A 27,286-nucleotide genomic window follows, 5' to 3' on the forward strand; every position below is an offset into this window, starting at 1 on the left:
ATCATTTCATCAACAGTAACACGTCATTTTATCAACAATAACACGTCATTTTATCAACAATAATACGTTATTTTATTAGCAGTAACACACGTCATTGCATCAACCGTAAACCCCTCTTGTTTCATTTAAAGGCACCGGGATAGTGTAAAAGAAGTTTACTAATCAACACAGCTAGACATAAGGGTAAAAGCCTGGCATGTTTGTACATTTCAGGTAGCTGTCACCTTAACACAGGTAACTAAATGTACATAGAAAACCACCCATGGCACAGGTAAGAAAATGTTCATTAACGACCCCCCCCCCCCGGGCACAAAGGTAACTAAATGTTTATAAACACCCCCCCCCCGTTACAAAAGTAATAAAATATTCACGTAACCACCCCGGTGGTGCCCCTCCCCCCCTACGGCAGCTCTATCTCCACAAAATCTGGCTTGCTGTCCACCCCACTGTCGTCTGTCACCCCCACACTGTCGTCCGTCACCCCCACACTGGGCGGGGTCCCGTTGTCCAGCTTGTGATTGTTGTTGCTGCCTGCCGATTCCGGCCGATTGTTGAACGTCTTGAGCTCGTCCCCCTCAAAGCCCTCGCTGGTCCTTGAGTAGACGTTACTGTTGCGGCTGTTCTTTTCCGAACGCTCCACTATGTCGTAGGAGCTTTGGGGCCGGAAGTAGTTCTTCGTCTTTCTTGACTGGAATATGGAAAACGGCTAGTTAGTGAGATTTAACAGATAACTCAGGTTCCATAACGTTAGGAGACGAACGGCTAATCAGCCAAATACACGAAATCACGAAACAAAATATTAATTCCTTACTCTTACAGTTTCTAACGACCTACGAAACAAAATATTAATTCCTTACTCTTACAGTTTCTAACGACCTACGAAACAAAATATAAATTCCTTACTCTTACAGTTTCTAACGACCTACGAAACAAAATATAAATTCCTTACTCTTACAGTTTCTAACGACCTACGAAACAAAATATAAATTCCTTACTCTTACAGTTTCTAACGACCTACGAAACAAAATATAAATTCCTTACTCTTACAGTTTCTAACGACCTACGAAACAAAATATAAATTCCTTACTCTTACAGTTTCTAACGACCTACGAAACAAAATATAAATTCCTTACTCTTACAGTTTCTAACGACCTACGAAACAAAATATAAATTCCTTACTCTTACAGTTTCTAACGACCTACGAAACAAAATATAAATTCCTTACTCTTACAGTTTCTAACGACCTACGAAACAAAATATAAATTCCTTACTCTTACAGTTTCTAACGACCTACGAAACAAAATATAAATTCCTTACTCTTACAGTTTCTAACGACCCACGAAACAAAATATAAATTCCTTACTCTTACAGTTTCTAACGACCTACGAAACAAAATATAAATTCCTTACTCTTACAGTTTCTAACGACCTACGAAACAAAATATAAATTCCTTACTCTTACAGTTTCTAACGACCTACGAAACAAAATATAAATTCCTTACTCTTACAGTTTCTAACGACCCACGAAACAAAATATAAATTCCTTACTCTTACAGTTTCTAACGACCTACGAAACAAAATATAAATTCCTTACAGTATCTTTCCCAAAGTTGTCTACATCAACAGGCTGAGGGTCTTCACGTCTGCAAAACCTGAAAAAGATTTTGTTTTAACTGCTGGGAGCTTACATAATTATTCACTTATACTTTGGTTTTCTTCACTAATACCAGACTAGAGTCACTCTATACGTTTCACCAGTTTTAATTAATTGTAGATTTATTAACATCTTGTTGACACCCTCGCCCAACTCCACAGAATGTTTATGTTGGAAAATATTTCTTTTAAAGTTGCATCGTGAATATAAAGTAATCTAAAGCTAAACGTAAAATTAATTACGTTAATTATGATTGAAATGATTCCCAGCGGGGTGGGGAAAAGTAGGTGTCACAATGTCCGCCCTTAATTTACCCTTGCTATCAAACATGTAGGAACAGAGTCATTGAAGACAGGAGTCATAGTTTGAACCCTGTTGACCTTATGACTGGCGAGAGAACGGGAGTCATTATTTGAACCCCTGTCTTCTTGACTCTCGATAGGAAGAAGTCATGGTTTGAACCCCTGCTGACCTTATGGCTCGCTAGAGTACAGAGTCATGATTTGAACTCCCTGTTGTCCCCATAACGTAAGCCCCTTGAGATATTATGTCGCAGGAGAAGTTACCCACGGTCATCGCGTTATACCGCCCTAATGACAACAAACACTAGCCCGTACATTATCACTTCATTAGCCACTGTCTGATTAACTGGCTGCTAATTGCTGGTACACTCCCATGATTATTAGCAGTGACTCTATCAAGGGCAATAAGCCTTGCCTAAAGTAAACGGTTCTAGGTCTGAGTTGTCGCCCGTAGTTGACATCACGCATCCAGTAGCGGGGCTCGGCTCGCTGGTGCCAAAGCCCGCAGTAAAGGGGAGGGGGGGGGGGGGGAGGCCGGTTGATTAGAGGGCCCCAAAATGGCCTGTACGTATCATCATTAAAGAATGAAGTTTACCATATGTTTTTTTTAACATACTATTGTCTTAAGTTTTATACATTTAATACTGTTATATTGTCCAGTTATTAGTAAAAATAATTTAAAAAAAACACACAAAAATCCTTCTGAGTTATTTATGTAAAAAACATCTTCAGCGCATGTCACTACATGGTATAAGCACCACGGCTGATAATACTACGGCTGAGAATAGTATACTTTATTCAATCATACAGATAGTTCTTGCTAGCTTTTTAAAAATATAACATTAGTTGAGAAACTAGAAGAAAAGATTTCAGAAATAAATGAGTGAGTTAAAACAAATGTGACACGTAATACAGCTCTTGACAACCAACACACTACATAAAACATTGCAACAAAATGATAACCTACCAGCCCCAACTGCGTGTAGATATACAGTCGTTTCTGACTCGTGGCACTTACTTAAAGAGCAGGGACAAAACCACCTAACCACTTACTTAAAGAGCAGGGACAAAACCACCTAACCACTTACTTAAAGAGCAGGGACAAAACCACCTAACCACTTACTTAAAGAGCAGGTGCAAAACCCCCTAACCACTTACTTAAAGAGCAGGTGCAAAAACCACCTAACCACTTACTTAAAGAGCAGGGACAAAACCACCTAACCACTTACTTAAAGAGCAGGGACAAAACCACCTAACCACTTACTTAAAGAGCAGGTGCAAAACCCCCTAACCACTTACTTAAAGAGCAGGTGCAAAAACCACCTAACCACTTACTTAAAGAGCAGGGACAAAACCACCTAACCACTTAAAGAGCAGGTACAAAACCACCTAACCACTTACTTAAAGAGCAGGTACAAAACCACCTAACCACTTACTTAAAGAGCAGGTACAAAACCACCTAACCACTTACTTAAAGAGCAGGGACAAAACCACCTAACCACTTACTTAAAGAGCTGGGACAAAACCACCTAACCACTTACTTAAAGAGCAGGTACAAAACCACCTAATCACTTACTTAAAGAGCAGGGACAAAACCACCTAACCACTTACTTAAAGAGCAGGGAAAAAACCACCTAACCACTTACTTAAAGAGCAGGGACAAAACCACCTAACCACTTAAAGAGCAGGTACAAAACCACCTAACCACATACTTAAAGAGCAGGGACAAAACCACCTAACCACTTACTTAAAGAGCAGGGACAAAACCACCTAACCACTTAAAGAGCAGGTACAAAACCACCTAACCACATACTTAAAGAGCACGGAAAAAACCACCTAACCACTTACTTAAAGAGCAGGGACAAAACCACCTAACCACTTACTTAACGAGCAGGTACAAAACCACCTAACCACTTACTTAAAGAGCAGGTACAAAACCACCTAACCACTTACTTAAAGAGCAGGGACAAAACCACCTAACCACTTACTTAACGAGCAGGTACAAAACCACCTAACCACTTACTTAAAGAGCAGGTACGAGACCAGAACGAGCACGAAAAGTCCCAGAACAGCTGCGATGACTCCCAGTGCTATGGTCAAAGATTTCACCTCGCCCTCAAGGTCTGGGGATTTTTTAAAAAAAAACTGATTTTATTAGGGTGTTTTTTTTTAGACTCTTACAGATATCTTTTTGTTTAGACCAGGGGTCTCCAAACTTTTCAGTCCGAGGGCCGCATTAACAATCAAATTTCAGTTTGGGGGCCAGTTTCTTCCAGGCATGTCTTTGATTTTTCTGGGCAAAGTTCCTCTGCCATCACCAACAAACGCGATTTTCCGTGGACAAAAAGATCTCCGCGGGCCGGATGATAGGACCTGGCGGGCCGCATCTGGCCCGCGGGCCGTAGTTTGGAGACCCCTGGTTTAGACACATATACATAGATCATGTATTCTTATTTTGTTGAGACTCTTAAAGAAACATGTTTTGTTTAGAAGTTTTCTAGTCTGTGGAAAGTACAGTATTCAATGCAGGCAACTAAATTACATTTACAATAATAACACCAGGGATGAAATCAATACATACCACTAATTTAAAATAATTATTAAATTGTATTTGTTTTGCTTTTGGAGACTTAGAGCAACTTACGTAAATAATTTTTTTATAAGGCTGAGAACATGTAAAGTGAATCATTCTGTATTTTCACGGGTTAAAATCAATTAATTAAATTAATGAGTTAAGTGGTTAAATAAAAAGTACGATACCGTTGATTTTATTCCTTAAGGCATACATGGACTCATAAGATGCTGAGGGGGGTGGTGAGCTTGAGGCCTAGGGTAGGGGAAATTACATCGTTTTTATATGAGAGAAGTACAGAGAACAGTACATGAGAACATTACAGAGAACAGCACATGAGAACAGCACATGAGAACAGCACATGAGAACATTACAGAGAACAGCACATGAGAACAGCACATGAGAACAGCACATGAGAACATTACAGAGAACAGCACATGAGAACATTACAGAGAACAGCACATGAGAACAGCACATGAGAACAGCACATGAGAACAGAACATGAGAACAGAACATGAGAACAGCACATGAGAACAGAACATGAGAACAGAACATGAGAACAGTACAAAGAACATTACAGAGAACAGCACATGAGAACATTACAGAGAACAGAACATGAGAACAGCACATGAGAACAGAACATGAGAACAGAACATGAGAACAGTACAGAGAACATTACAGAGAACAGCACATGAGAACATTACAGAGAACAACACATGAGAACAGAAAATGAGAACAGTACATGAGAACAGTACAGAGAACAGTCATTACGCGAAAAAAAATTGCATTCTTTAGACACGTACAAAAAATAAAAGATCTAAATGTAGCTTATTAAAAAAATTAGTACTTAAATTTCATTTTGTTTATATAACGGAAGGAAATATAATCTGGTAATTTCGATAGAATCTTCATTAATTTTTTCTTATAGTAATAACTAAAACGAAATTAATTAGTGAAATAGTTCTAACAAAATCTAAACCTTGGATCACGTCAATGTTTTTACCTCAGAGGTCGTTTTGAGAAGTGGGGACGTTGGGGCGTCGGTTTCTGGCGTGTAGAGATGTGTGCTGACGTCGAGTGTGCTCTGAGGTGTGCTGCGTTCTGGTGGTGTGGTGTCTGAGGGTGTGGGAGTTGTGTTGGCTACCGATTTTGTTATGTCTGAGGTTGTGGGAGGTGTGTTGACTTCCGATGTTGTAATGTCTGAGGTTGTGGGAGGTGTGTTGACTTCCGATGTTGTAATGTCTGAGGTTGACTGACTACTGTTGGCTACCGGTGTTGTAATGCCTGAGGTTGACTGACTACTGTTGGCTACCGGTGTTGTATTGTTTGTTATTGTATTGGAAGTAGAAATTGAAGTATCCGATACATTTGAAAATAATGTTGTCACTGATCCTGGGTTTGTTAGTTTAGATGTTGGTGTTGATTCTGCTGTTGATGTTGAAGATACTGACGTTGATTCTGTTGGTGCTGCTGTTGATGTTACAGGTGCTGTAGTTGGTGCTGCTGTTGTTACAGGTACTGTTGCTGATTCTGTTGGTGGTGGTGTAGAAGTTGTTGTTGGTGCTGCTGTTGATGTTGATGTTGCAGGTACTGTCGTTGGTGCTGCTGTTGATGTTGGTGATTCCGTCGTTGGTGGTGTAGATGTTGATGATTCTGTTGGCATTGTTGTAGATGTTGTTGGTGCTGCTGTTGATGCTACAGGTACTGTTGTTGATTCTGTTGTTGGTGGTGTAGATGTTGTTGTTGGTGCTGCTGTTGATGTTGCAGGTACTGTCGTTGCTTCTGTTTTTAGTGTTGTTGGTGTTGTAGATGCTGTTGATGTTGTTGTTATTTCTGCGGTTGGTGTTGATGTCGGTGTTCCAGATGTTGTTGCAATTGTTGTAACCGTAGATGTCGCTGTTGGGGTTGTGGACGATGTGTCAGTAGTTGGTGATTCTCCTGCTGTAAATCTCACTATCACCAGCAGAATGACCACTGAAACATCTGTGACAAAAATGGCATGTGATAAATAATAATTCTAATGTATTAAACCCAGAAAGTTAAAGACGTGAGAGAAAAGAAGTTCTGAACACACAACCCGGAGATGAAGCTGGCCACAAAATCCCAAAACTTAACTGCTCTCACAATCCCAAAACAAATCTGCCCACTCAATTCCAAAACAAATCTAACCACTCAATCCCAAAACAAATTTGCCCACTCAATCCCAAAACAAATCTAACCACTCAATCCCAAAACAAATCTGCCCACTCAATCCCAAAACAAATCTGCCCACTCAATCCCAAAACAAATCTGCCCACTCAATCCCAAAACAAATCTGCCCACGCAATCCCAAAACAAATCTGATCATACAATGCAAAAACCAAACGGCTCGTACACTATCTCAAAACAAATCTGACCATACAATCCAAAATACTAAACTGCTCACACAATCCCAACAACCAAAAACATGTCACATAAAACCCCAGTCCCGAATAAATAGCCTATTCTACTTCCACCATAAAGTTTGTAGTTTTTCGTTAAAAACCTGCCCACGACCTAGTACAAACACCCATCAGTAACAGTAATGTAACATTATTAACCGTTTACCTGATTATCCAGCAACAATGTTTACCCATAGCAACCGTTCACCAGCTTACCTAGCAACAATGTTTACCTATAGCAACCGTTCACCAACGTACCTAGCAACAATGTTTACCTATAGCAACCGTTCACCAACGTACCTAGCAACAATGTTTACCTATAGCGACCGTTCACCACATTACCTAGCAACAATGTTTACCTATAGCAACTGTTCACCAACTTACCTAGCAACCATTTTTGTTGTCGGTACAATATAGTTAACTGCGTCATTTTGGCAGCCAATACAGTGGATCTGGTTTGGTGCAAGTTATCGGGATGTGAGTGCTACTTCAACAAGTTCAGTTGCACTTCCTCTGTTCCTTTAGTGAGTACTGTAGCACTTCCTCTATCACTTCAGTGAGTACTGTAGCACTTCTGTCACTCGAGTGAGTACTGCTGCTCTCACATCTATAGGAACTAGTACACGTAGTATCTCCTTTAGGGATTGTAAGCACGGATTTTACTCTGGAAACTAATAAACCAAAAAGTTATAACTTTAATTATTTTCTAAAATTTTCAAACAACAACAAAGTGGTAAAAATGGAACTATTCTTTGATTTTATGAGAGCAAAGCATTGTCAAACAATATGGTAGGATCCTTAAATTTAGGGCACACATTTTATGTTGAAGGGCATTCGCAAATAGATTAGGGTCCTTAGGGCGCCCTCCTATAGTTTTTATAGTGTGTTCGGCCCTAATACGGTATGATCATTACCTTTTGAGCCCACCAATACGATGGTAAATTAAACTTTGAAATTGACTGACCTAATAGTAGAAAATTTTATTGATCTGGAATAATGACCATTAACTTAAAGGTTACCGCCTAGCAAGTTCATCAATGTACGGTCATGTATTTTCCTTTACAATGGAAATTAAACCACGTTTCCGGTTTTAAAGAATCAATTTGTAAAGTTTTCTCTGATGTACCGCAGGGGCCGTAACTACGGGGACACAAACATCCATTGTGCTGAGGAATTTTAAATTATTCCACTTTAATGTCCTGCTTTAACGTGCCCCACATTTCTAGAACCCCAAATCCATTACACCCCCCCCCTCCCCCGAGTCCTATCCCAGTGACAGTTTGAACCCTCTACACCACTGTTTTTCCCCATCATACAAGTGAAAAGAAGGAATGTGTGGCTGGGGATAGATTGGGCGAAAGGAGACCACACCTTCATAAGGGGAGAATGGAAGCGAGAGATTTAATTGGTAGATGAAGTTGCACTGATTAATTATACATCCAGTAATACAATACTGCGATGGAAATAATAAAACATTCAATTTGGGTAAAGGAAATTGTGCGTAGAGTTGGAAAAGAGTTGTTGAGTCTGATGCATGCACTTTTGTTAGACTTAAACTCACGGACATCCGCACAGTCTGTGGTTTGTGAGTGTGTGTTGGTATTTCGGAGTGGGTGTTTTAATATGGGTAGACGAAATTTAAAAACTTCTCGGTACCCAGGTTAGAAATTTGTTTGGTTAATCACCTGGCAATATAGGACCGTGTTATCTAATCATAACTGTTTACAATTCCCTTCCTCCAACCCCACCCCCGTACAGGAACAATCACTTGATAAGTTACATTTACTTCCCTTTATTGAGTTCAAGCTTCCCCTACAGAGATACCAACTCGACAATTAGCCAGGGGTGGGGGTGGGGGGGGGGGGGTTGAGGGGTAAGGAGCGGGCAGGTAAGTGTGCTGTGGGGTCTCTTTCCAGGTAGGTGGGTGGTGGGATATATTGGGTTTTGGGGGCTGGTAGGTAATTGGTGGGGTGTGGGAGCTGGTAGATGACTGGTGGGGTGTGGGGGTTGGTAGATGGATGGTGGGATGGGGAGCAGGTAGATGGCTGGCGGGGTGTGGGGGTTGGTAGATGACTGGTGGGGTGTGGGGGTTGGTAGATAGATGGTGGGGAGTGGGGGTAAGTAGATGACTGGTGGGGTGTGGGGGTTGGTAGATGGATGGTGGGATGGGGAGCAGGTAGATGGCTGGCGGGGTGATGGGGATGGTAGATGTGCGTGTGGGGTTAGTGGGCAGGCACACGAGTTGTGGGGTTGGGCATTATAAAAGACGGGACAAAAGGCTTTGTGTCAGTTATTGATGTCTAGACAAGGCATTACGTGAACAATCATTGGACGCTTTATTAAAATAACAGGGGGAAAACCTGTGAAGAGATAAGCAGGCCAGCTAATTATGTGATAATCGAAAGAAAACATGGATATGGAAAATGTGCTGCAATAGTTCGTGAGAGAGATGAGGAGAAGAATGCTCCATAAGCTTAAGAGTGAAAAAAATTTAATGAGATAAATATCTAGAGGCTAAAAAACGAATGTCAAAACTATTTTACTTTTTTTCACTAGTGTTACCCATACAATGCTGCTTTACACTTTTATGTCAAGTTTATATCAGGGTTATATCAAGGTTATATCAGGATTATATCAAGGTTCAGAGGCGTAGCGAGGGGGGGGCGGGGGGTGACACCATTTAGGGGGGTGACACCAAGGCAAAAAAGAGCAAAATATATAGAGAAAAACTTGAGGGGGATGGGGTGCAAATCACAATTTTGAGGGGGGGGGGGGTGCAAATAAAAAATTTGAAAGTTTGTCCCCGGGAAGGGTCGCTACGCCTCTGGGGGGTGACACCATTAAGTGCCGCACCGGGTGACACCCGACCTCGCTACGCCACTGTCAAGGTTATATCATGGGTCATATCAAGGTTATATCAGGGTTATTTCAAGGTTATATCAGGGTTATATCAAGGGTTATATCAAGGTTATATTAAGGGGTATATCAAGGGTTATATCAAGGTTATATCAAGGTTATATCAGGGTTATATAAGTGTTATATCAAGGGTTATATCAAGGTTATTTTCAGGGTGATAGTAAGGTTATGTCAGGGTGGGTTATATCATAGGTTATATCAAGGGTTATGTCATGGTTATATCAATGCAATATCAGGGTTATATCAAGAGTTATATCCAGGTTACATCAGGGTTCAGTTTCACAATGCTTAAGCGGTTGTCCATGAAAGACTTATCACTATAAACTTCTTAAATTTAAACCTGTCTCTCAAGTTTCAATTATAGTCTTCATGTTATTGTTATAAGTTATAACGTGACTTGTCTGAATACATATCTCACGTGTACAGCTTGTATAAGAAATTTAGATTAAAGTTTATATTAAAGTCAAGAAGTCATGAAACATACACACACAAATATATATTATATTTCAAAGGATAGACAACGAAACAATGCTACAAAAGTCAGGTTATCAGATCATAATGTTTGAAACGTTTTTTAAACAACTGACAGAAGAGATGAATTATATTACCAATAAAGATGAAAACAGACAGAAAATATAAAAAATACGACCAATAAACGACCAATAGTAGATCAAAACGTGAATTTTTACTTTTAAAATAATGGACTATGAGATCAATAATATTACCAACAGTAAATCAAAACATAAACTTACTAATAAATTAAGAAACAGAATTGATGACCAACGTAAGCACATGTATCCAACCCTGTTGACGGCGATATATCGTCTGCCAGCTATGGCAGAAGTAAGTACACAAGCAGACGAGCAGGAACCAGCATTCGTCACGGTCGAGTTATTCCGTTTACCAACAGCCCTGATCCTGCATGCTTAACGGCTAAATGTAAAAGGGGGTGGGGGGATTAAAATTTTATAACGGAAGTATAAAGCCAAATCTACCGCTACTTATTTTTCGTAAACTTTTTCAAAAACTATTTTCATATTTACTTCTTAACTCCCCCCACCCCACCTCTCTCTGTTTATGTTTGTGTTCTAACTATATTTCTGTCACTTCGGGTTTTCCTGGTCCCTCATAGACTACATTAGTCATTAGACATAACGAGGAAGTCAATTAGCTAATTAGGGAGAGCTTAAATTTGTAAGGTGTTTAAGATTCGAATTACGAAAGAAAATGTGAACTTTGATATAAAAGAGGGTTGGGACGTTAAAACTAGGCCAATGTCAAGTGACCTAACCCGTGTTGAACTACGACAGAGTTCATACATTTAGAAAACACGGTTCACTTGCCATTAATCGCTACACCTTCCCTATCTCGCTGTGAATGGGTTCATTTACTGGTATACAGTGCTGAGGGAGGATACTTATGAGGGGTGGGGACAGTGAGTTGATCAGGGGCGTAACTACATCATGACAGACAGATATATTCTTCTGCTCCTGCATATCTTGTAGATACGCCCCAGAGATTGATGTTTTCTGAGCTGTGTGACGTCATAGGTAATGGAATGTTTTAGTGGAAAGTGAGATAGAAAATTTGTATAGCAAAACATGCACGTTACGGCTTGACAGGATTCGATCAGACAAGATCAATGATAAGTAGATCGATTAACAGGAACTGAATTGGACCAGCTATGTATAGGGTGGGGGCCAGCTATGTATAGGGTGGGGACCAACTACATGCTGTGGGTGGGGGGGGGGCAACATTAGGTGGAGATTAACGCTACACTCTTTTGTTGGTGATCTAGGCGGTGTTAGCCCCCCAGAGGCGTAGCGAGGGGGGCGGGGCGGGGGGGGGGACATATGTCCCCGGGCGCCGACCTTAGGGGGGGGGTGCAAATCGAAAGTTTGAGGGGGGGGTGCAAATGAAAAGTTCGAGGGGGGGGGGGGTGCAAATCGAAAATTTGCTCCCGAGGGGGGCGCCAAATTGAACGTATGTCCCCGGGCGCCGGGAAGGGTCGCTACGCCTCTGTAGCCCCCCCCCCCCAAGGTTAGATGGAGCATGGGACCCCAGAGCCACAATAGAACATGTTGACAAAAATCGAAAGTTTTTAAGGTAAAATCAATAGCAGATAGCCGACAATTGTATTGGCTGGTGATTTAACAACAGCTGGAATACTGATACCGTTGTTGAAAAGATCAGTGATAAATCGGCCGGAGTTTTAAAAACAACACAATGTTAGGCAAATACGTCAGACAACTATCACAGTCAGTGGCGTAGCCAGGATCGTCTCAAGGGGGTTTCTAATTTTTACCCGGGGACAAACTTTCGATTTGCACCCCCTCATACTTATATATATATATATATATATATATATATATATATATATATATATACATATATATATATATATATATATATATATATATATATATATACATAGGGGTGTCTAGGCATTCAGCGGGTAGACATAGGGGTGTCTAGGCATTCAGCGGGTAGACACACACACACACATATATATATATATATATATATATATATATATATATATATATATATATATATATATATATATACATATATATATATATACCGAGGGTTCTATGGGGGGTTTATGACCCCCCCCCCCCTAACCCCCCTGCCTATGCCACTGATCTCAGTCAAGCGTCAGTTAAGTACGTCAGTCAAACAAGTCAGTCAAACAAAGTCAGTCAAACACGTCAGTCAAGCAAGTTCTTGGTATATTTGGGGGGGGGGATGTGGTAAATTATTCAGGTTCACTGCCTTTAAAAATTGTATAACATCGATTCTTAAAATTTGATATTTTAGAGTTTTATTTTCAGCTTTAAAGATACTTATTATTGTTACGACCGCCATGACGTCAAAACTTAAAAAAAACACGTCTTTTAGCCATGTCAACAATGATGATCAGAGGCATACATTCGACCTTGGCGAACGTCATTGTAAATATGATTGGGTTTGAGATTTGTGAAGAAAAGCTACGAGCAAATTCTAAAAATAACGATTACAAAACTAAAGTATTCAACATTGTAATTGTTTTCGTAGAAAATCTACCAGGATATTTAACAGTAGACAACGCAGAGTTTAACTATCGCAGTGGATAATTTATCTAGCTAAACTAGAATTATCTTTCCCTACAATATAAAAATTGCATTTTCTCTCGTCTCTCTTAATTAAATCATAATGTCAGCACGATTTTTACTGAAATAGGAGAATTACAAAAAGGCTGACACTCTTTCCATGCGTTGTAAAATTTTTAAATGCAGTGAACTTGAAAAAGTGCTTTTGCTTAAGGCTACGTGAAGTTTCACCTTAGTAACACAAACTTCAATTGGCTGCATGAAAACACATTGATCTATTTCACGTTAGTAAGACAAACTTCGATTGGCTGCATGAAAACACCGTGATCTATTTCTAAAACATATTTTCTACTCACAATCTTGCCGGTAAATATATTTTTAATAAACTTTTACTTTTGGAGACTACTTGACATAGATCTAGTAAAAAAAATGGTTTAATATATACATTTTGTTTATTTACCAAAAGTAGTAAAACATAATAATGTTCCTTCTATAGTAAAGTCTTAGAAAAACCACACACTAGAGTTTATAGCCACTTATTCTAAAACCACTGTACACGATTTAATAAAAAAAATGGAACGGGCTTTCGAGACAATTCCCAGTGGGGACCATTTCTTCTTCCGGGTTAGGGAATAAAAACAACATTATCAAGTTATCTCATGGACTTCGTGTCATTTGTGCAACACTACATGGTTTGTTAGGCTTAGATTAGATTAGCAGGTAGGCTCAGCGTTTGTCTAGGCATTCAGCGGGTAGACATAGAGGTGTCTAGGAATTCAGCGGGTAGACATAGGGGTGTCTAGGCATTCAGCGGGTAGACATAGTTGTGTCTAGGCATTCAACGGGTAGACATAGGAGTGTCCAGGCATTAAAAATTTAGGCACAGTGCTTGCCTAGGATTAGCAGACCTATGTTGCTGATACAAACGGCATCATCATGTCATCGAATAAACTTTAACCTATATTAAACATGTATGTTGCAGTGTTAAGCTTCACCTTATATTAGCTATATTATGCTGCAGTGTTAAGCTTCACCCTATGTTAACCCTTTATGTTGCCGTATTAAACGACAGGTCTCTGAATGTAAATTAATTAACCTTTTTAAAATCTACGCGTGTCGCACATTCAGTCATTTTTAGCCAAGGTAAAATAAATCAATGTTCAACCTTTAAATTAACGTGGCTAAAAAATGGGTCAGGGAGTCTCAGAATTTTAGAACTGGCGACCCCATGCAAAGGACGTATGTGTAGTAGTAATAGTGTGTAGACTAGGGGTCTCCAAACTACTTTCAGCGGCCGGATGCCCGCGAAGTCCTCTCATCCGGCCCGCGGAGATCTTTTTGTCCAAGGAAAAATAGTTTGTTGGTGATGGCTGAGGAACTTTGCACAAAATCAAAGACATGCCTGGAAGAAACTGGCACCCGAACTGAAATTCGATAGTTAATGCGGCCCTCGGACTGAAAATTTTGCAGGCCCCCGGTGTAGACGATCAATTAAAACATTTAGAGAGTTTTAAAACTAAATATTTTCGCTTCTTACGAAAACACTTGGCGTTTTTCTCTGACCAGGAACATCTTTACACAAGTGTATGACAACTGTTTTTGTATCAACACCGGAAGGTCATTCATTTCATTGGTTGAAATTTAAATATCCTTTCATTCGTTTATTTTTACTTTCTCGTATATACGAGGTATAGAGAAAGTCTTGTAATCGTGCAAAAAAACAAAACAAAAAAATCTCGACGTTTTACAACTCACTGATACGGAAAAACATAATTTTGCAATCTTTTCCGTATGTCTGTGTGTCTGTCTGTGTGTAAACTTGAGTACCGTTACAGCTAGGTTCATGAAATTTCATATATAAGTATTTTATCAAAATCGTAGATCCTGATCAACTTTTGAGCGATTTCCAATAACCGGAAGTGGTACTTTTTGTACTTTGAATTTTTCAAAAGCCTATAACTTGAGTACTGTTTCAGATAGATAAATGAAATTTCACATGTAAGTAAAAGATCTAATTCTCTACCTCCTGTCAAATTATGAGTAATTTCTGTTGACCGAAAGAACTAATTTACGCTATTTCCGATTTCTCAAAAACGCATGTAAATTTATAAAGTACTAATAATATTGCGCACTTTATGCACATTTTGTTTTGGCGTTCGCTTGGTACGCAATTCTTTTTTCTATGAGATTCTATTCTATTTTTAAAAGTTTAAGTAATTAAAAATCAAGTCTATATTCCAAGTTATATAAGAATATTCGAGAAAGTTTAGGGGAGATCACTCCCGGTTTATATTAATACAAGAAAACAAAAAGCATAAATACATTTAAACCTATTAAGTTAAACAATTTGAAAACCTAAACATGTTTTTTATCAAACGAGAATGGCGTTAACAATTAAAATGTAACTGTTAATTAATTATATCGCTTACCATGTCAATAAATTAACAATGACAAGGCATGATTGATGCCATCTCAGGACATCAATCGCTGTCAGTATGCTGGCAGTGAATATGGTGCCAGTGAATATGGTGCCAGTGAATATGGTGCCAGTGAATATGCTGGCAGCAAAAGGTTCGATTTTGAAGTAAATTGTCGACATACAACAACACAGGTAGTTCTAGAACAAATCTTGTGATTACAAACTTGGTTCCGGATGGCTAGACAAGGTGAATGCAGATTATTATAGGAAGAGAAATATCTGATGCCGATGTCCTTAGGCCGCTATGTCGATTCTACAAAATGTGCAGTTTTACTGCAGCCCTTACCCCCCCCCCCCCCCTATCTTCACACACACCAGAATTAACAGAAAAAAATTTTTCGTTTTATTTTGGGATGGGCAGTGACGTGGGAATCTTCTCGGTAGGTCAGGGTCATGACCCCCCACCCCACCCCGTCTTAACCTCGGAACAATGGCTCCCACTATTCCATCTCACGAGTGTATTTCGGGTGTTTATTACGCTGATTACAGTGGGAAAACCCGCGCATCATCGGTCATCAAAGGGAAAACCCGTTTACCGTCGGTCGTCATAGGAAAAACCCGTACCCCATCTTCCCATCTCCTCCCTTTCAAACAAGCTTCTCGTGTAACTTGACAAGTTACGGGTTCCATAGAGCAGCGCCATCATGAGACACGGATCAAATATTTCCCGGAGAAATATGTCCGTGTCTCCGTTGTCCTGCCCTAGTTTCAGTGAAGCGTGCTGGGTATCTACTGGCAGCAAGACAAGCACGTCAACAATTGTCAAGTTTTCTATAGTAAAGCAGCTACAAAAATACAACTGGTTCAGTTTACCATCCTGTACTAATAAAAGTGGCGCCACCAGGTCGGATGACACCCGGTGCGGTACCTAGGGTGTCATCCTTTCTGCCAATGATGTACTACGACTATAGACAATTCTGTGTCACCCCCCCCCCCCCCACACACTCTCAGATGATGTCAAACTTCTATCTTGGATGGTGTCATCTTGTGCTTATATATTCATATTATATATATATATATATATATATATATATATATATATATATATATATATATATATATATATATATATATATTTATGTATATATATTTATAGCTTATATACCCTATTAAACTAGCTGGAAAAAAAAGTTCTTCATTATTAAGATTTAATTATAGCTAATTTTCGTTTTGGTCTCACACCTTTAAAGTGTCACCCGGTGCAGTTCATAGATACAATCTTGAAATTTGTGTAAATATATGTTGGTTGATCAAATTAACAAAACAAAAGCACCCGTGCTACTTGCTTTATTTGTGTCTCTGGTGTAAGCACGTGACGTTTACATCCTCCTTTTCTACAACATCACCCTACTTCACTCATGTTAAGTAGCCTGATTAATAAGCTCTTTCCCTTTATACCAAAATTTACAAGCCTTGATAAAGTATGTAAAAAAAACTTCTTACTTTCCAGAAACTGCGTCGTTTTTAAATACTCAGTGCCATGTACAATCTTTAGTTGATATACTGAGTGTATACTCGGGAGGGGGGGGGGGGGGGTTATTGACCGCGGCAATTTTCTAAAACAAATCGTGGTATTTTAAGTTCCTTTTTAAACATTTCAATAATTGTAACTAAACCACAGTAGGCCTACAATTTTTATTTTGTGTCGAAGCCTAAACTTATTATTTAGGCCCAGTAATAGATGTTACCGAAAATATCAAACCCCAATATAACATTATCACTTAATAATATAGCAATGTACACATTACATGTTAATGAATCTAGTGATTTTGCAGCTTATTTTTGAGAGGTCTGCTAAATTTTTGTGGACGTCCACAATGGGAGGGGGGGGGGGGGGGGGGAGTTCGTCGAAAGTGGATGCGTGTGGACGGGGAGGGGGGTCAAAAATTCCAAATTTTTGTGGACGTCATAAATGGATGACCCCTAACCTTAGCACTTCATCTACAATCTAAACCCCAACAGGAATGTGTGGTATCCTGTATGATAAGCTCCGACACATACGGATATTCATTTTACTTCCTGTCACATGGTTTTTTATTTTAACACGTTTTTCTTAACTCAGCTTCGCGTTTGTGAATTTGTGGATTTGTTTGTTTGTTGTTAAAATTGACATCGAAAATTAGCCCACTTCTGATTGCTCAATAGATCTGAAATTTGGCATGTAGGCTACTTTCGCCTAACAATTTCAGATGCAATCATAAAAACTAGCAATTAGAGACCGTAATTAGCTTAATTTAATTACGCCCCAAGGACCATAAAATTGAGGACATGATTTCTAAAGATACCGACAAGACTGGAGGCCTATTGGCACAGTTACTTCGGCCCCAATCGATGTGAGCGCGCTGGCCGTGATCGTATAGTGGTTAGTACTTCGCGTTGTGGCCGCGACAACCCAGGTTCGAATCCTGGTCGCTCAAGATTTTTAGTCCGTGTATTTATAAACACTTAGTCAAGTCATACTTAATCAAGTCATTAGATATAGTAGCAAATAAACTATATAAAAAACTTTTTTAAAAACAACGTTTTTCATGTGTAGCAACGGACTAAAAAGGAGAAAATAAAATACTTAAAAAAACTTTTTAAAAAACCACGTTTTTCTTGTGGACTAAAAAGTAGAAAATAACTATTTACATACATTTGATGACAAAAAACGTGGGTCGGGCAGATGGGTCGGGAAATTTGATGGTGAACGTACCCACGTTTTTTGTCATCAAATGTATGTAAATAGTTATTTTCTACTTTTTAGTCCACAAGAAAAACGTGTTTTTTTTAAAAGTTTTTTTTAAGTATTTTATTCGATCTCGAGTCAAGCAGTCAAGCGTCAGTGAATTGTGTCATGCCTGGTGGGTCTTAGCACTTTTTAAAACGTTTTTCTTAACTCAGCTTCGCGTTTGTTTGTTTGGATGTTTGTTGTTAAAATTGACATCGAAAATTAGCCCACTTCTGATTGCTCTAGAGACCTGAAATTTGGCATGCATGCTACTTTCGCCTAACAATTTCAGATGCAATCATAAAAACTAGCAATTAGTGACCGTAATTAGCTTAATTTAATTACGCCCCAAGGACCATAAAATTGAGGACATGATTTCTAAAGATACCGACAAGACTGCAGTCCTATTGACACAGTTACTTCGGCCCCAATCGATGTGAGCGCGCTGGCCGTGATCGTATAGTGGTTAGTACTTCGCGTTGTGGCCGCGACAACCCAGGTTCGAATCCTGGTCGCTCAAGATTTTTAGTCCGTGTATTTATAAACACTTTTTTAAAAACCACGTTTTTCATGTGTAGCAACGGACTAAAAAGGAGAAAATAAAATACTTAAAAAAAACTTTTTAAAAAACCACGTTTTTCTTGTGGACTAAAAAGTAGAAAATAACTATTTACATACATTTGATGACAAAAAACGTGGGTCGGGCAGATGGGTCGGGAAATTTGATGGTGAACGTACCCACGTTTTTTGTCATCAAATGTATGTAAATAGTTATTTTCTACTTTTTAGTCCACAAGAAAAACGTGGTTTTTTAAAAAGTTTTTTTTAAGTATTTTATTAGAGGTTAGCGTGAAAGGTTAAGGAAGGAGAAATTATATTCGTATAGATAAAAGGACTCTGGTCTACCGTAGGTATATCAATCCCTAGGTTGTGACTCTACTGTAGGTTATCAATCCCTAGGTTGTGACTCTGGTCTACTGTAGATGTATCAATCCCTAGGTTGTGACTCTGGTCTACTGTAGATGTATCAATCCCTAGGTTGTGACTCTGGTCTACTGTAGGTGTATCAATCCCTAGATTGTGACTCTGGTCTACTGTAGGTGTATCAATCCCTAGATTGTGACTCTGGTCTACTGTAGGTGTATCAATCCCTAGATTGTGACTCTGATCTACTGTAGGTGTATCAATCCCTAGACTGTGACTCTGGTATACTGTAGATGTATCAATCCCTAGGTTGTGACTGTACTGTCGGTGTATCAGTCCCTTGGTTGTGACTCTACTGTAGATGTAACATTACCTAGGTTGTGACTCTGGTCTACTGTAGATGTATCCATCCCTAGGTTGTGACTCTGGTCTACTGTAGATGTATCAATTCCTAGACTGTGACTAATGTATACTGTAGATGCATCAATCCCTAGGTTGTGACTGTACTGTAGGTGTATCAGTCTCTAGGTTGTGACTCTGGTCTACTGTAGGTGTATCAGTCCTTAGCTTGTGACTCTGGTCTACCGTAGGTGTATCAATCCCTAGGTTGTGACTGGTCTACTGTAGATGTATCAATCCTTAGGTTGTGACTCTGATCTATTGTAGATGTATCAATCCCTAGGTTGTGACTCTGGTCTACCTTAGCTGTATCAATCCCTAGGTTGTGACTCTGGTCTACTGTAGATGTATCAATCCCTAGGTTGTGACTCTGGTCTACTTTTGGTGTATCAATCCCCAGGTTGTGACTCTGGTCTACTGTAGATGTATCAATCCCTAGGTTGTGACTGGTCTACTGTAGGTGTATCAATCCCTAGGTTGCGACTCTGGTCTACTGTAGGTGTATCAATCCCTAGGTTGTGACTCTGGTCTACTGTAGATGTATCAATCCCTAGGTTGTGACTCTACTGTAGGTGTATCAATCCATAGGTTGTGACTCTGGTCTACTGTAGGTGTATCAATCCCTAGACTGTGACTCTGGTCTACTGTAGATGTATCAATCCCTAGGTTGTGATTGGTCTACTGTAGGTGTATCAATCCCTAGGTTGTGACTCTAGGTCTATCAATCCCTAGGTTGTGACTCTGGTCTACCTCATAATGATGTATCAATCCCTAGGTTGTGACTCTGGTCTACTGTAGGTGTATCAATCCCTAGGTTGTGACTCTGGTCTACTGTAGATGTATCAATCCCTAGGTTGTGACTCTGGTCTACCTTAGCTGTATCAATCCCTAGGGTTGTGACTGTACTGTAGGTGTATTAATCCCTAGGTTGTGACTCTGGTCTACTGTAGGTGTATCAATCCCTAGATTGTGACTCTGGTCTACTGTAGGTGTATCAATCCCTAGGTTGTGACTCTGGTCTACGGTAGGTGTATCAATCCCTAGATTGTGACTCTGATCTACTGTAGGTGTATCAATCCCTAGACTGTGACTGGTATACTGTAGATGTATCAATCCCTAGGTTGTGACTGTACTGTCGGTGTATCAGTCCCTTGGTTGTGACTCTACTGTAGATGTATCAATCCCTAGGTTGTGACTCTGGTCTACTGTAGATGTATCAATCCCTAGGTTGTGACTCTGGTCTACTGTAGATGTATCAATCCCTAGACTGTGACTCTGGTATACTGTAGATGCATCAATCCCTAGGTTGTGACTGTACTGTAGGTGTATCAGTCTCTAGGTTGTGACTCTGGTCTACTGTAGGTGTATCAGTCCTTAGCTTGAGACTCTGGTCTACCGTAGGTGTATCAATCCCTAGGTTGTGACTGGTCTACTGTAGATGTATCAATCCCTAGGTTGTGACTCTGATCTACTGTAGATGTATCAATCCCTAGGTTGTGACTCTGTTCTACCTTAGCTGTATCAATCCCTAGGTTGTGACTCTGGTTTACTGTAGATGTATCAATCCCTAGGTTGTGACTCTGGTCTACTGTTGGTGTATCAATCCCCAGGTTGTGACTCTGGTCTACTGTAGGTGTATCAATCCCTAGGTTATGACTCTGATCTACTGTAGGTGTATCAATCCCTAAGTTGTGACTCTGGTCTACTGTAGGTGGATCAATCCCTAGGTTGTGACTCTGGTCTACTGTAGGTGTATCAATCCCTAGGTTGTGACTCTGGTCTACTGTACATGTATCAATGCCTAGGTTGTGACTCTGGTCTACTGTAGGTGTATCAATCCCTAGGTTGTGACTCTGGTCTACTGTACATGTATCAATGCCTAGGTTGTGACTGTACTGTAGGTGTATCAGTCCCTAGGTTGTGACTCTACTGTAGATGTATCAATCCCTAGGTTGTGACTCTGGTCTACTGTAGCTGTATCAATCCCTAGCCTGTGACTCTGGTCTATTGTAGGCGTATCAATCCCTAGGTTGTGACTGTACTATTGGTGTATCAGTCCCTAGATTGTGACTCTGGTCTACTGTAGGTGTATCAATCCCTAGGTGGTGACTCTGGTCTACTGTAGATGTATCAATCCCTAGGTTGTGACTCTGGTCTACTGTAGATGTATCAATCCCTAGGTTGTGACTGTACTGTAGGTGTATCAGTCCCTAGGTTGTGACTCTGGTCTACTGTACATGTATCAATGCCTAGGTTGTGACTTTACTGTAGGTGTATCAGTCCCTAGGTTGTGACTCTACTGTAGATGTATCAATCCCTAGGTTGTGACTCTGGTCTACTGTAGCTGTATCAATCCCTAGCCTGTGACTCTGGTCTATTGTAGGCGTATCAATCCCTAGGTTGTGACTCTAGTCTACTGTAGATGTATCAATCCCTAGGTTGTGACTCTGGTCTACTGTAGGTGTATCAATCCCTAGGTTGTGACTCTACTGTAGATGTATCAATCCCTAGGTTGTGGCTCTGGTCTACTGTAGGTGTATCAATCCCTAGGTTGTGACTCTACTGTAGATGTATCAATCCCTAGGTTGTGGCTCTGGTCTACTGTAGGTGTATCAATCCCTAGGTTGTGACTCTTGTCTAACTCACATTTTTTTATGAAACCCCAGGCCTACTCAATAAAACTAAATACCCAACACTACTGTACGTTACTGTTTACATAACGTCTGCCCAATAACATACATTGCGTGCTGTATTAATGGATCTAGTCTACAGAGATATGTGTACTTCATTATCTCTCCTTATCTCACCCTAGGGTTGTCTGATTAATATTAAAAAACAAAACATTCCCAAACATTTAAACCATAAATATGAAATCTACGTATTTTTGTCAGGGTTGTGGCGGGGGGGGGGGGGGGGGGGGAGGGGGGCTTGCGATCGCTAACACCTAAATCTACACATGCAGAACCACTAATTGGCCTAATTACACAAAACAAATTAGTCAACAGTCCCTAGATGCAGCAAGCCTTATGGCGAACCCTGGCACGCCGAGTAAACGTTGAGAAGGGACGTCGTCTCACACAGAACAACAGAGCAGGTAGACTGGGCCACAACAAACATAGGCTACAACAGAGCAGGTAGACTGGGCCACAACAGGCTACAACAGAGCAGGTAGACTGGGCCACAATAGGCTACAACAGAGCAGGTAGACTGGGCCACAGGCTACAACAGAGCAGGTAGACTGGGCCACAACAAACATAGGCTACAACAGAGCAGGTAGACTGGGCCACAATAGGCTACAACAGAGCAGGTAGACTGGGCCACAACAAACATAGGCTACAACAGAGCAGGTAGACTGGGCCACAATAGGCTACAACAGAGCAGGTAGACTGGGCCACAGGCTACAACAGAGCAGGTAGACTGGGCCACAACAAACATAGGCTACAACAGAGCAGGTAGACTGGGCCACAACAAACATAGGCTACAACAGAGCAGGTAGACTGGGCCACAGGCTACAACAGAGCAGGTAGACTGGGCCACAACAAACATAGGCTACAACAGAGCAGGTAGACTGTGCCACAACAAACACAGGCTACAACAGAGCAGGTAGACTGGGCCACAACAGGCTACAACAGAGCAGGTAGACTGGGCCACAACAAACATAGGCTACAACAGAGCAGGTAGACTGGGCCACAACAAACATAGGCTACAACAGAGCAGGTAGACTGGGCCACAACAAACATAGGCTACAACAGCAGGTAGACTGGGCCACAGGCTACAACAGAGCAGGTGGACTGGGCCACAACAAACATAGGCTACAACAGAGCAGGTAGACTGGGCCACAACAAACATAGGCTACAACAGAGCAGGTAGACTGGGCCACAGGCTACAACAGAGCAGGTAGACTGGGCCACAACAAACATAGGCTACAACAGAGCAGGTAGACTGTGCCACAACAAACATAGGCTACAACAGAGCAGGTAGACTGGGCCGCAAAAACATAGGCTACAACAGAGCAGGTAGACTGGGCCACAACAAACATAGGCTACAACAGAGCAGGTAGACTGGGCCACAACAAACATAGGCTACAACAGAGCAGGTAGACTGGGCCACAGGCTACAACAGAGCAGGTAGACTGGGCCACAACAAACATAGGCTACAACAGAGCAGGTAGATTGGGCCACAACAGGCTACAACAGAGCAGGTAGACTGGGCCACAACAGGCTACAACAGAGCAGGTAGACTGGGCCGCAACAAACATAGGCTACAACAGAGCAGGTAGACTGGGCCACAACAAACATAGGCTACAACAGAGCAGGTAGACTGTGCCACAACAAACATAGGCTACAACAGAGCAGGTAGACTGGGCCACAGCAGGCAACAACAGAGCAGGTAGACTGGGCCACAGCAGGCCACAACAGAGCAGGTAGACTGGGCCACAACAAACAGGCCACAACAGAGCAGGTAGACTGGGCCACAACAAACATAGGCTACAACAGCAGGTAGATTGGGCCACAACAGGCTACAACAGAGCAGGTAGACTGGGCCACAGGCTACAACAGAGCAGGTAGACTGGGCCACAACAAACATAGGCTACAACAGAGCAGGTAGACTGGGCCACAGGCTACAACAGAGCAGGTAGACTGGGCCACAACAAACATAGGCTACAACAGAGCAGGTAGACTGGGCCACAACAAACATAGGCTACAACAGAGCAGGTAGACTGGGCCGCAACAAACATAGGCTACAACAGAGCAGGTAGACTGGGCCACAACAGGCTACAACAGAGCAGGTAGATTGGGCCACAACAAACAGGCCACAACAGAGCAGGTAGACTGGGCCACAACAGGCTACAACAGAGCAGGTAGATTGGGCCGCAACAAACATAGGCTACAACAGAGCAGGTAGACTGGGCCGCAACAAACATAGGCTACAACAGAGCAGGTAGACTGGGCCACAGGCTACAACAGAGCAGGTAGATTGGGCCGCAACAAACATAGGCCACAACAGAGCAGGTAGACTGGGCCACAACAGGCTACAACAGAGCAGGTAGATTGGGCCACAACAAACATAGGCCACAACAGAGCAGGTAGACTGGGCCACAGGCTACAACAGAGCAGGTAGATTGGGCCGCAACAAACATAGGCCACAACAGAGCAGGTAGACTGGGCCACAACAGGCTACAACAGAGCAGGTAGATTGGGCCACAACAAACATAGGCTACAACAGAGCAGGTAGACTGGGCCACAACAAACATAGGCTACAACAGAGCAGGTAGACTGGGCCGCAACAAACATAGGCTACAACAGAGCAGGTAGACTGGGCCACAACAGGCTACAACAGAGCAGGTAGATTGGGCCACAACAAACAGGCCACAACAGAGCAGGTAGACTGGGCCACAACAGGCTACAACAGAGCAGGTAGATTGGGCCGCAACAAACATAGGCTACAACAGAGCAGGTAGACTGGGCCGCAACAAACATAGGCCACAACAGAGCAGGTAGACTGGGCCACAACAGGCTACAACAGAGCAGGTAGATTGGGCCACAACAAACATAGGCTACAACAGAGCAGGTAGACTGGGCCACAACAGACTACAACAGAGCAGGTAGATTGGGCCACAACAGGCTACAACAGAGCAGGTAGACTGGGCCACAGGCTACAACAGAGCAGGTAGACTGGGCCACAACAAACATAGGCTACAACAGAGCAGGTAGACTGGGCCACAACAGACTACAACAGAGCAGGTAGACTGGGCCACACCAAACATAGACTAGGGCCGCTGTTAAATGATAGAAAGAGCAATGGCTGATGCCGATGATTTTTTTTTTCGGGCGCTATGTCGATTCTCCGAAATGCGTTCTTTTACTGATATTAAATGGCCGAATCCAAGTTTAAAAAATATGTAATACACAGTGGTAAACTTTGTCTGGTTTAGATGGTATGATGCCTTTGTTTATATAATCATTAGAACATTTAATTGTTTAACTGACCCAAAACGTGTCGAAGATTCCTGTATTAATGTTATTTATTTTTCTAGGTAAGGCCCAAGGACACGTGGGAGAGCTGGGCGGGTAAGATTCGAACTCAAGGCTATTTTGTTACCAGTCGTACGCTCTGCCTTTCAACCACGCCGTACACAACATTCGTGTGAAAATAATAAAAAAAAATAACAGTTTTATTTAGATCCATTGAGAGGGTTAATATTCATCCGGTTTTAGAGTGTTCAACGAAAACAAAGGGTTGGTGGGTGGAGGGTTTCTATACCGGTATGAAATATCTACTAGATGTCTATGAAATGTCTATGAGATGTCTATGGGATGTCTATGAGATATCTATGGGATGTCTATGAGATGTTTTATGACATATGCATTATGAAAGATGTATTATGACAGATGTATTATGACAGATGTACTATGACAGATGTACTATGACAGATGTACTATGACAGATATACTATGACAGATGTGTTATGAGAAGCGTTTTATAATCTGTCATAACACGTTTATTTAAACAATGATCAATGATATATTTGTTATGACAGATTTTTATAGAGATGATATATTATTATATTTCTTACAACAGATTGATATAAATATAGAGGTGATAAATTCGTTATGACAGATAATTATAGAGATAATAAATATGTTATGACAGATTATTATAGAGATAATAAATATGTTATGACAGATTATTATAGAGATAATAAATATGTTATGACAGATAATTATAGAGATGATAACTGTGCTATGGCAAATTATTATACAGGTTTTTACGGCTAATGATTATGAAACATATCCAATTGATTTTTTTTAAAAATCAGAACACCATTTCAAGACTAACATTGATATCTGAAATAAGACAACAAAACTGGCTACAGAAAATAAACTCAATAAGACAACAAAACTGGCTACAGAAAATAAACTGCACATACCTTGATCCAGGAGACCGCGCTAATGACACTCAAGTAATTTGTCCCTTCCTTGTTATCTGCAGACAACAACGCCGACTCTCGCAGCCCAGGACACACTTACCCCCACTAGAAATGTGAGGAGGGGGGGGGGGGAGGGGGGTAATAGAATTTTTTTATTTTTTTTTAGAAATTTTTAAATAAACTTTTTCTTTACTAGCCTTGAATGGGACTCCTTATCCTGTCTCGTAATTTACCCGCTCCGTTTTGCTTATAAACACGCCGGAGGAAATCTTAGCGATCAAGGAAGTAAGTTCAAGGGAAGGAATACAACAGGGGGAGGGGGAGGGGGGAGGTGTTGAGGTATTGCTGAGTGGGGAGACGTTGGGAAGGAAGGGAGGGGTAAGAGTTTTTTTGGGGGGAAGTAGGGTAACAAAAACAAGGGGGCCTATTGGATAATGCTTTATGTAAGGAAAAAAGTAATGTTAAAATATAGGGGGGGGGGGGAATGTAAGATAGGAGTAACTGGCCTTGGAGAAAATGGAAAGAGAAAAGTTAGTTGTAGATGCACGACAAAGCCTGTTATCCGTTGGAAGGTCTAAGATAAAAACTGAACAAATCTACTTTAAAATAAAGCTTAAAAGTAAATAAAAATAAACCGGGAGTGATCTCCCCTAAACTTTCTCGCATATTTTTATATAAAATAACAGGGGATGGGAACTCGGGCTATAGACATGATTTTTAATCCATTTTAAATACATAAAGTTTTAAAAATAGAATAAAATCTCGTAGACAAAAGAATTGCACACCAAGTGAACGCTAAATAAAAAAGTGCATACTAATAGTGCGCAATATTTTAGTACTTTAAAAATTTACATTAGTTTTTTGAGAAATCGGAAGTAGCGTAAATTA

General features: G+C 40.8%; 1 protein-coding gene across 5 annotated transcripts; it reads right to left on the reverse strand.

Moving 5' to 3' along the window:
- Positions 1-392: 392 nt before the first annotated feature.
- Positions 393-26,520, reverse strand: LOC131958441 (mucin-2). Of its 5 annotated transcripts, XM_059323485.1 has the most exons (8): positions 26,399-26,520; positions 10,616-10,796; positions 7,332-7,618; positions 5,531-6,510; positions 4,716-4,782; positions 3,979-4,078; positions 1,594-1,651; positions 393-688 (listed from the first exon to the last, which is right to left on the reverse strand). In XM_059323485.1, exons 3-8 carry the CDS (start codon positions 7,375-7,377, stop codon positions 401-403), a joined length of 1,539 nt encoding a protein of 512 aa, XP_059179468.1. In that variant the 5' UTR covers positions 7,378-7,618; positions 10,616-10,796; positions 26,399-26,520; the 3' UTR covers positions 393-400. The 5 variants fall into 5 exon arrangements, with proteins under 5 accessions (XP_059179468.1, XP_059179469.1, XP_059179467.1 ...); XM_059323486.1 differs by lacking the exon at positions 10,616-10,796 and having other exon boundaries at positions 7,332-7,611; XM_059323484.1 differs by lacking the exon at positions 10,616-10,796.
- Positions 26,521-27,286: the final 766 nt, after the last annotated feature.

This window comes from Physella acuta, unplaced genomic scaffold (assembly GCF_028476545.2).
Source record: "Physella acuta isolate Inbredline_101_S28 unplaced genomic scaffold, ASM2847654v3 ptg001328l, whole genome shotgun sequence".
Classification (NCBI taxonomy): Eukaryota; Metazoa; Mollusca; class Gastropoda; family Physidae; genus Physella; species Physella acuta.